The 10,163-nt window shown below is 63.9% G+C and overlaps 1 protein-coding gene across 1 annotated transcript in view; it reads right to left on the bottom strand.

The window, feature by feature from the left end:
• The window catches only part of Srebf1 (sterol regulatory element binding transcription factor 1), a 12,245-nt gene extending 2,164 nt beyond the window's left edge, over positions 1-10,081 (bottom strand). Inside the window, exons 1-18 of the mRNA XM_013509620.1 lie at positions 10,048-10,081; positions 6,330-6,788; positions 5,838-6,013; positions 5,618-5,755; positions 5,316-5,537; positions 4,690-4,804; positions 4,187-4,407; positions 3,831-4,032; positions 3,536-3,714; positions 3,057-3,318; positions 2,812-2,978; positions 2,503-2,671; positions 1,945-2,059; positions 1,570-1,679; positions 1,353-1,485; positions 992-1,157; positions 363-563; positions 97-271 (exon numbers count right to left, since the gene is read on the bottom strand). Coding sequence (XP_013365074.1) covers positions 97-271; positions 363-563; positions 992-1,157; positions 1,353-1,485; positions 1,570-1,679; positions 1,945-2,059; positions 2,503-2,671; positions 2,812-2,978; positions 3,057-3,318; positions 3,536-3,714; positions 3,831-4,032; positions 4,187-4,407; positions 4,690-4,804; positions 5,316-5,537; positions 5,618-5,755; positions 5,838-6,013; positions 6,330-6,788; positions 10,048-10,066 — 3,229 coding nt within the window. The 5' untranslated portion in view covers positions 10,067-10,081. The remainder of the gene's footprint in view (positions 1-96; positions 272-362; positions 564-991; positions 1,158-1,352; positions 1,486-1,569; positions 1,680-1,944; positions 2,060-2,502; positions 2,672-2,811; positions 2,979-3,056; positions 3,319-3,535; positions 3,715-3,830; positions 4,033-4,186; positions 4,408-4,689; positions 4,805-5,315; positions 5,538-5,617; positions 5,756-5,837; positions 6,014-6,329; positions 6,789-10,047) is intronic.
• Between the last annotated feature and the right edge of the window lie 82 nt (positions 10,082-10,163).

Raw genomic sequence — 10,163 nt, 5'->3', positions numbered from 1 at the left:
CACACACACACACACACACACACACACACACACGGCCTCCCTTAGTACCCCTAACACCCCCATCGGAGCCTGCCCACCGGCCCAGGCAGGAAAGGGTAACGGGAAGCCGCAGGGCCGAGCCGGACCCCCCCACCCAGCCGTGCGGACCGGCCGCCTCACCTCCTTTGCCCCCTGGGCCGGTCCGCCGCCTCAGACTGCGGTCCAGTAGCTGGTGCGTCCGCGTGGGGCTGGCCCCTGCCATCAGCCGGGCTGTGGCCTCATGCAGAAACACCTGGGGCCGCGGGGCAGGGAGCCGCGTTAGGCCGCGACCCGCGCCCTGCAACTTCGCGTCCCCAGCGGGCGGGAGATCCGCGGGCACTCACCCTCCGCATGGCGGGCCGGAAGCTCTGTGCCAGGCGTCTCAGACCACTCAAGTCGCGCTGGAAGCCGCGCAGCTCCAGAGCAGAGGCCTGGGGCCCGCCGCTCGCCCCCGGGGCCGCCTGGGCCGAGGTAGGTGGCTGCTGCTGCCGCCACAAGCTAGTGCGTGCCACAAGGAGCAGGTCACACAGGAGCAGCTGCACAGCCTGGGGGTGGCAGGCGGGCCAGGGGTCACAGGGGCCCTAGCTGCGGGAGGGGTGGGGGGCGGCGGTGCCAGGGGCCGGCCCCGGGCTGCACTGCCGAGGCACTGCACCCGCCTCACACACGTGCAATGCAACCGCAATGCACCGCGGGGCCGCCCGCCTCTCCAGGCCCCGCCCACCCCTGCCCGGGGGCACCCGCTTCTGACCCCCGGCCCCGCAGAAAGGCCCTGCCGGCTGCTCACCGCAGCTGTCTGCCTGGGGGCACGAACACGAAGCCAGGGGGGCAGCTACGCACCCCTGGACGCAGCCTACGCCAGAAACAAGGTCACCCAGATACTCCCTTCTGTGCCACCTGGGTAACCCTGAGCGACAGGGCAGTGGACGGAGGGCTGTGACCCCAGCCCAGCCAGAACCCTGGCCCCATCCCTCACCTTGTCAATGGAGCTGCTAGCTGCTGTGGTCGCCAGGCTGTCCTGAAGGTACCCACTGGCCTTTTCACAGATGGCCAGGCTGGCAAGGCCAGACTCTGCCTTTCCTCGGCCCAGCAGGGCCCGGGCAGCCTTGAAGGAGTGCAGAGCCGCCCTGGGCAGGGGTCTCCTGTCAGGGTCAGGACAGAGGGGTACCCGTTAGGCCAGGTCACGGCCCGCCTGGATCCCGGGGCACGGCTCCTGGATCCCGGGGAAGCAGCACGGCAATCCCTACTACACCCAGCAAAGGTGGGTACGAACGGGGTGCTGAGGGGCCGGGAGGGGCGCAGGGTGCAGGGCGGGGACAGTGTCACTGCGCACTCACTCGGCCTCCTGCAGGGCCCGGGGCAGGTGTTCTACCAGCGGGTACAGGCGCTCCGCCGCGTCTTCGTCCTGCCGCAGCCAGTGGATGACCACAGCGGTCAGCGAGGCCCACCACTTGGCCACCGGGTCTGTGCCTGCAGAGGGGGAGCAGTGCCCGCAACCTTCAGGCACCCCGTCCCTGGCCACCCGGGAGTCGGGGCAGGGCTCCCCAGGCTCACCGGTGGTGGCAGCCATGCTGGAGCTGATGGAGAAGCTGCAGGCGGGCGTCCCGGCAGCGTCAGAGCAGCTGTTCAGCAGCTGCAGGTAGCCGAGGGCGTCTGAGAATTCCCTGTGCGGGACAGATGGGAGGGGTTCTGGGGACACTGCCCTCCCCGCCTACCCACCAGCGCGCCGCCCGACCCCCGGGCTCTGCAAAGGCCACCCGCTCCTCCTGCCGACTGGTGGGGAAAATGAGACCTGAAGAGGCCCTGAGAGCGCGTGGCAAGTGACAGAGCCCGGGCTCCGGCACCTCCACAGCCCCCGGACACAGCCACTCCCACCCCCAGACCACGCGATCAGCATCCTGGCTGGAGGGCCCCTGGTGGAGCCCTCACCTGTCCCCGTCAGCGGACCCGGGGCTGGGGCTCGGGCTGGGCTGGGCCACACAGTGCAGCGCTCGCTCCAGGAGATGCTCACGGAACAGCTGGGTCACCTGGGCCAGCGGGTCCACTGCGGGCAGGAGGGGGCAGGTGGGCATGGAGCAGCACCCCCCCCCAGTCACCTCTCCACACCCAGCGCCAGACGAAGTACCAGCTTGGCCCTAGGAGCAGCCCCCACCACAGGCAGGAGAAAGGTGCAGGAAAAATACCCCAGCCCCGCAGCTGCGGCTGGGGAGGACACCGCCGTGTGTGTCCCCGCTGTCTCCCAAGGGCACCTGCGCAGCCGCCCTGCCCCCGCCCCGCTCCATCCCACTGCTTTCTCGGATCTGTCCTCAGACCCCCGGCTGCTTCTGAAGAAACGCAACCAGGACAGACAGACAGCCAGGCCTTCCCGTTCCCACAGCCCCCACAGCTCCAACCCACGGCGAGGGGATGAACGAGGGTGGGCAGGGACATCCAGGGACACGGGGGTCAAGGCACAGGACATGGAACAGGGCCGGGGGGAGCGAGCACCTGGGTTCCCGGCCAAGCTGTACAGGCTCTCCCGTGGAGCGCTGCGCACCGCCCAGTCGCCGTCCACGAAGAAACGGTGGCCCACAGGGTGGCAGAGCCACTGCATGGCAGGAGGCACCGAGCCACTCTGTGCCAGGCAGGCCTGGCGGGCACTGCTCAAGAAGAAGCGCTGAGGGAGAGGGAAGCCAGGCTGTCACACTGGGGACAGGCGGGGCTCAAACCCAAACACCGGCTGAGACCCCAGCCCGCCTGCTAACTGGCTGAGAGGCAAGACCCAGCCCTGTCCCTAGCAGCCCACCAGCCACTCACTGTCAGAAAGTGCAAGGCCCGCGGCAGACTGGTCTTGACTCTTAGGGCAGCTGCCACATAGATCTCCGCCATGGTCGCCATGGACACAGAGTCCCCTGCACACTCCGCCAAGTTGAGGGCGCTCAGTGCCAGGTTGGTGGCAGCGAGATGCCCACCCGTGTACTTCCCTGGAAAGCAGGAAGAGTGAGGCCAAGAGGAGACACGCAGTGGGGGACCCCTCCGGCCAGCTCCCTGCCCTGCCTCACCCATGGCGTGCAGCTGGTGCAGCTTGTGGTACACGAGGGCCGCGTCCCGGGCGCTGGCTCGCACGTCTGCCTTCAGGGCGCAGTCCCTTTGCAGGCCCCCGGCGCGGCCGGCCAGCCAGCGGCCCACCCAGAGGTGCTGCAGCAGGTGGCGGATAAGGTTCCAGAGCAGGCTGCAGGCCAGGTCCAGGTGCGAGGTGGGCAAGGGCCGGCCCAACGCCCGCAGGGCCAGCCACAGCTGCTGGGCAGCCTGGGCAAAGTCCCCCTGGGGTGAGGGTTTCCAGGTGAGGAGAGGCCCGAGTGTCTCCCTTCTGCCTGGGTCCCCAGTTCAGTGGGGCTCTGGGGCTGGACAGGCGTGGCGAGGATGGGGCAATTCGGGGATGTGCAGAGAACAGGGGGTAAGTGACCACCGGTACCTTCCCAGCCTGGGGGCCCTGGCGCTGCCCCGGCCCTGCCCCGGCCCTGCCCCAGGCCAGCCTTACCCGGGCCAGGTCCAGGTCAGCCTGCTTGCGATGCCTCCAGAAGTGCACAGCGGGGCCCGAGTGAGGCCGAGTGACCGGCTCCCCGTAGACGAAGAGGAGTGCCAAGGAGGCCATCACCAGCAGCCCATTGCCCAGCCAGACCAGAGGGGGCAGCAGCCACGGAGCCCAGCCAGGGCCATCTGAGGGCAGAAAGAAGCGCTCGGGACACAGCTCCCAGGAAGCTGAGTCCCAGGCCCAAGCTGAGGCTCTACACCCGAGGGTGCCTCCCAGAGGTGCCCTGGCTGGCCTCACCTACCTCTGCCCTCGGCACCCAGCACGGTGCGTCCAGGACTGTGGTTGATATTGGTGGTATCCAGCGGGCTGGGAAGCCCCCGGCTACTCAGCAGGGAGGCCAGGGGATTGCAGGTCAAACAGAGGAAAACCAGGGCACACAAGGCCAGGCGGGAGCGGTCCAGCATGCCCCGGCTGTGGGGAGACGGCAGCTGCGCCGGCTTCACCTAAGGGGTGGGCAGGGCAGTGAGGGCAGGCACAGCCCCAGGGCACCGGCATCCTGCAGGGCTCCAGGCCTCACGAGGTCAGTGCTCCTGACCCCTCCTGGAACTCAGAGGACATCACAGGGAGAGGGAAAAGGGCAGTGCTGTAGGGCCCAACCTGGCTGTCCTCGATGACGGGGCTGTCAGGCTCCGAGTCACTGCCGCTGCCACCACTACCACTACTCCTGCTGCCCAGGGACAAAGGGCTGCTCTGGGAGGGTGAGCCAGCGTCTGAGGGCGGTGGGGTCAGCGTGTCCACCACCTCGGACTTCACCCCTTCCATGGCCACATCTGCATTTGTTCCGCGGCCACAGTCTGACACCAGGTCCTTCAGTGACTCTGCGGAGCAGAGCAGGCAGAGCCAGGGTGAAGGCTGGATCCCCAGCCTACACCGGCTCAGGACCCTGGGAGATACACAACCCTGAGGCTGGGGAAGGGGGACAGGGCTGGCCACTGCCAGAGGCGGCCGGGGTAGTTGCATGGCCCAAGCTGACAGAGGGACCGGATCCACAAGCAAGGCCAGGCTGGGAGATGGGGCCAGACCCAGAGATGGGGTCACAAGAGGAGGGGCGGGGCGGGGCGGGGCGAGTCCAGGGACCAGAAGGCCAGGTGAGGACTCACTGCTTTTGTGGACAGCGCTTCGCAGACTCAGGTTCTCCTGCTTGAGCTTCTGGTTGCTATGTTGTAGGAAGCGGATGTAATCGATGGCTTTGCGCAAGACGGCGGATTTGTTCAGCTGTAGGGGGGAGGGGAAAGCAGTTGGCCACTCGTACCTGGCTGAGGCCGCCTCGCAAGGGAATGCAGCTACTCAGGACACAGTTGCCTCAGGATCTTTGCACCTGCTGTTCCTTCACTAAACTCTCCACTAAGGTAGGTCCCAGGGCAGAGTAAGAATTAACATGCACAATACACACTACTGTGTCTGCTGAGCTACTGCTGTCATTACGAGGCTCCTTCATGCCTCATTTCCTCGTCTCCTTCAGCACTCTGCTGGGTGTCACCACCGCAAGTCCTTCCCTGACCACGGGACTTAGAACAGCAACCCTCACCGTCCCTCTTCCCAGCCTCTTCTCCCCGTCCCACGGCCTCAGTGAAGCTGAACGGAGTGCACAGGGCTGCCTAGCCGCAGCAGGCTCAAGTCTAGTCCCTATCTGTGCAGCCCAGCCCAGCCCATCCTCCTGCCTGTTGTCCCCGCCCTGCCCCTTCCAGGGACACACACTCTGCACCTTGGCAGGCTCTGCCCATACCTTTGCCTCCGTGCCCACCACCAGGTCCTTGAGCTCCACGATCTTGTCGTTGATGGAGGAGCGATAGCGCTTCTCGATGGCATTGTGGGCTGTACGCTTCTCCCCGCGGCTCTGAGCCGAGCCCGGGGCTTTGCTGCCAGCTGTGAGCCGGTTGATGGGCAGTTTGTCGGCATCCACAACCAGTGGCACCGTAGCCAGGATAGTCCCGCCGCTCACCAGCGTCTGCAGGGTCAGGCACGTGTTACCAGGGGGGCATGCAAGTGTTCGGCCTCCACGCCCTCCTCCCCGCCCGTGCCACTCGCCTGCAAGGGCCCTGTCTGCACAGCTGTGCCGGGAGTCAGGGAGCCGAGGCCCGCTGCCTTCACAGCGGCCCCCACATCAGTCTTCATGGTGGTCAGGAGCAGCGAGTCTGCCTTGATGAAGTGGGGCTGCAGCAGGACCTGGCAGCGGGACACGGCCGGCCATGAGCTACACCGGGGCCAAGAACTGCCGCCTCCCCCACCCCGGGCCAGAGCGCCTCACCGGGACCTGCTGGATCTGTGAGGTCACAGTGGTTGCTCCAGGGGCCGCTGTGGCTGTCAGGAGCTGTTGGGGGGCCACACTCTGGACAGGGGTATGCAAGGAGGCGGGTGTGACTCCTGGCGGAGAAGCCAACGGCAGGCCAGGCAGTGGCGGCTGGGTGCTCCCGGGAGGGGTTCCTATAGTGACAAAGCCTGAGGCTTTGGACACAGTCTGCCTTTACCCACTTCCAAGTCGCTCTTCAGCTCTCTACCGTCCATCACCTGGGATGAGTCATTATCCCGTGTGGATTCCTATTGGACAGGCCCTGCCTGGATCTGATGCAAACATGCTGACCAGGCCTCAGTGGGAGGCGATGCTCCACCCAGCGGAAGGACAGGAGCACTGAGTCACCAAGTGTCTCTGAGCTGCAAATCTCGCCACCACTACCGCAGCTGACACTGCCGCCTACGCCCAGCGGCCTCCCCCACCGCCCCTTCCACCTCACCCCCTCACCTGCCACAAAGCCTCCAGGAGAGCCGGAGTAACCCAAAACAGGCGTGGAGCTGAACTGTGGAGGGGCGGGGGCCGGGAAGCTGGGGGGCAGGAGTGCCTGCAGGGGCTGTGGGGTGGGCGGCTGCGGGGCTGCAGACGCCAGGGGAGGGGGCTGCAGGATGGTGAGCGGCACCGGCTCTTCTTTGATGCCGTGCCCGGGGGAGAAGGGGGACACAGAAGGGAACATCTTCAGTGGGGTGAGCACAGACTGGGGAGGGGACACAGGCGGGGGTGTCGCCTCGGAGCCCCCCAGGAACGCTTCCAGAGGGGAGTTCAGTGATGCAGGAGGTGGAGACAAGCTGCTTGGGGAGCAGGCCCCAGGGCTGGCTGGGTCGGGGTCTCCTGCCCCACCCCCCGCGTAGGGCGGATCGAAGAGGCCAGGGAAGTCGCTGTCTTGGTTGTTGATGAGCTGCAGCATGTCTGCGAAGAGAAGAGCGGGTGAGCGGCGGCGGAGCGGAGGGGAGGCTGGCCCCCGAGCAGGTCTTGTTTGCACACTCCCTGACCACACACAGCTGTTCGTGTGTGGGCAAAGCCGCAGAGACGGAAAGCCACCCACGTGCGCCAGAGCTCCCGGACACAGCCTCTTCTTAGGCACCTGTGATGCGTGGCGCAACACCTCGCACAGCACGTGCTGCACAGCCCTGGCACAGCAGGACGGCACGGGGGCACAGCTCATTGCCTCCACCCCTGCCAGCCTGGCCGGGCTAAACTTCCTACTGGAGAGCCAGAGCTCCTTCCCCTGATGGCCTCCGTCTCCACACCCAACAGTCCCCTCAGTGCAGAACTGCTCCTGACCACGGGCGAGACAGACACGGCGGGCACAACGGCACATGCCTGTAATCCCGGCTTCTCAGGAGGTCATGACTGGAGGAGCATCAAGGCTAAAGTGGGCAACGTGGTGAGACCCTTGTCTCAAACAAAACCAAACACATGCCCAGCCAAGCCACTTCCTGGAGGACCTGAGAATGTCCTGCATCTTGGTTTTGTTTTGGTTTGGTGCTGGGGATCAAACGCAGGGGTAAGCACAAGCTGTTCCACTAACCCACACCCCCAAGAGCCTGCCCTACATGTTAATATGGAAGGTAGTAAACTTTCACTCCTGTCTGCATAGAGCGTACGCCATAAAACACACACACACACACACACACACACACACACACACACACTGTGCACGGCGGACTCAAACCAGCTCCAGGCGTTTGCCCAGGTGACAAATCCTTCCAGACCGCCTCTCCTTTCTTCCCTACCCCCATCACCACCCCACTCCAGGACCCAGTCCAGTCGAAGGGCACCTACGACAAAAGGAGCCCACAGGCCCAAGGGGCAGCGTTGTCTTGGCCCCTCTGCTTGTGTGAGGGGCAGGTCCGCTTCCAAGGAGGGGGACAGGCCACAGCAGCCAGAGGGAGGAGGCAGCCCAGGACAGGGGAGATGCAGGTCAGAGAGGGCCTTCACATGGTGCCATGGGCCCCATGCCCAATCCACTGGCCACTCCTGGGCTCTACCTGCAAGGCTGCCCCAAAAGGTCCTCTGGATACAGAATGTGGGTGGACCTGAGAGGATGCTGAGAAGTGGGTAACACCATCCATCCTCTCAATTTACGGGGGAGACAGAGGCGCAGAGAAAAGCAGGATGGCCCGAGGCCCTGACGAGGTGGTGGGGTACTCCATGCCAGGCCTAGCTTCGCAGCCCAGGACCCTAAAGAGGAATGGCAGACAGAGCAGCCCTCCAAGAGGAGCACAGAGCAGAACAAGGTCCCCATCCATGCTGGGAGGACACACAAGGAGGCGATCATGCCAGCAGGGAGGGGTGGGGCCAAGAACCAGGCACACTTTGGGGCCACTCACACTGATAGGACAAGGCTGGACCCCAAAACCTCGCAACACACAGCTCAGCGACAGTACTGTGTAGTATGGTGCCCATTCTACGGAAGAAGAAATTGAGCTGCAGACTTACTGGCCTAAGATACTACAGTACCCAAGACAAAAGTGAGTCCCCAGCCAGGTGCGGCAGGACACACCTGTAACCCAGCACTCCGGAGGCTGAGATGGGAGGAATGCTACAAGTTTGAGGCCACCCTGAATTACACGGTGACACCTTGTCTCAAAAAAACAAAAAAAAAAAAAAAAAAAAAAAAAAAAAAAAAAACCAACCAGGCATGGTGGTACACGCCTGTAATCCCAGCACCCTTGGAAGGCTGAGGCAGGAGGATCCTTGTGAGTTTGAGACTAGCCTGGGCTATAGTGAGAACTGCACAGTGAGACCCTGTCTCAAAAAAACAAACAACTGAATCTCCAAAGCCACAACCAATGGTCACTATCTCTAGTTTTTGGTGGCAAAAAAAAGCACCCTGAAGCCAAAGAAAAACCACAAGCAGCCCAAAAGCATGCAGTGAGATTCAAACTCAGGTCTACAAAATGCCGTATCTCTTGCTTCTACACATTTCCTTGCCCTACCAGGAAACCAGGAGCAACACCATCATCACCAACGGAGGCCTGGGCCTGGGCCAGCTGCTGGCCTCGTAGCCAACCAGTATCTCTATGTTCCGGGCACAGGGCCAGGTCTTGCCCGCAGCCAGGTGACCTCAGGACCCAGGTCTGGCCACTCAGGACTTCGGTTTTTCCCTCTGTGAAAGCAAGGGCTGTCTGCCTCCCTCCTCCTCATACACACTGGGACGCGCTCCCTACCTCAACCCCAGCCTGGCTACAGGCCCTCTCCCCTAGCTGGCGACTAGCAGCCTCGCTGGCTCAGCCTGGAGCCCTCTAACCCATGTGGGGAAGCCAGCTACTGGGTCAAAGACTTACTGGTCTAAGGTCTTATGGTGTCTGAAACAAAACCGAGTCCTTAAGGCCCAACCACGGGCCACAGAGACCACCTGAGTCACAGGATACACACGCACAACCCGGAGTCCCCAGGGGTCACAAGTTCCCCAACCCGAGGCTCACCGCTGCCCTCCACTTTGGGTGGAACCTGGGCCAATCGCCTCCTCTATCCGCCTCAGTCTCCTCATCGACACAACAGAAAGATCAAGCCATTTGTGGCAGCGCGGCTGGAGGCTTTGCCCAGTGGGGCGGGGAGCAACCCTGCTGCTGAAGGTGCTGAGGCAGGAACCTTGCTGCAGGAGGGGAATCTCCTCAAGGCCGTGACAGAGCGGACAGGGTGGCGGCTCGGCCTCCCTGGACCCTCAAAGAGAAACACTCTGCGGACCTTCCAGTCACGCAGTGATACAGCAATGCAGGACGTCCCAGCCCTCACCCGTCCCCGTGGGGCCCTTTGTTAGAGCGGGGAAACTGAGACCCAGAAAGACAAACTGAGAGTGTGGACAATCTGCGGCTCCCATCTTCTGCCCGGGGAGTCCAAGATACCCGCAAAATCAGGGCCGGCAAACAGGATGACCTCCGTGGTAGAGAGAAGGACCCTGCTCGGAAGGGGCGCAAGGAGGTGGACAAGGGCCCAGCCCCAGTCCCAGGACGCTGCCATCAGGTCTCTAGGCAAACCCGCCCCTTGAGTTGCAGGGGGCTACTGAGCTCGGCGGGGCCGCCAACTTCCCCGAGGAGCCAGGGCTGGAAACGCTCCAGTACTCTCTCAGGACGAGACCTCCACGCCCTCCTCTGCGAGAGGTGAGCCAGGCAGTGTAACAGACCCTGCACAAAATAGATCCTGCAAAAAAAGAAAAAAATACCTTCGAATGTGCAATCCATGGCTCGGTGGTCCGCGCCCCCGCCCCCTGGGGGCGCCCGGGCGGCTGTGCCTGACCGCGGCGCGGGAGGACTTCACCTGTCAAGGCTCCGCGGAGTT

The sequence above is a fragment of the Chinchilla lanigera genome, unplaced genomic scaffold (genome assembly GCF_000276665.1).
Source record: "Chinchilla lanigera isolate Chin_1 unplaced genomic scaffold, ChiLan1.0 scaffold00176, whole genome shotgun sequence".
Classification (NCBI taxonomy): domain Eukaryota; kingdom Metazoa; phylum Chordata; class Mammalia; order Rodentia; family Chinchillidae; genus Chinchilla; species Chinchilla lanigera.
Note: the sequence above shows the minus strand (reverse complement) of the source record. Positions and strands in the feature narration are given on the sequence as shown.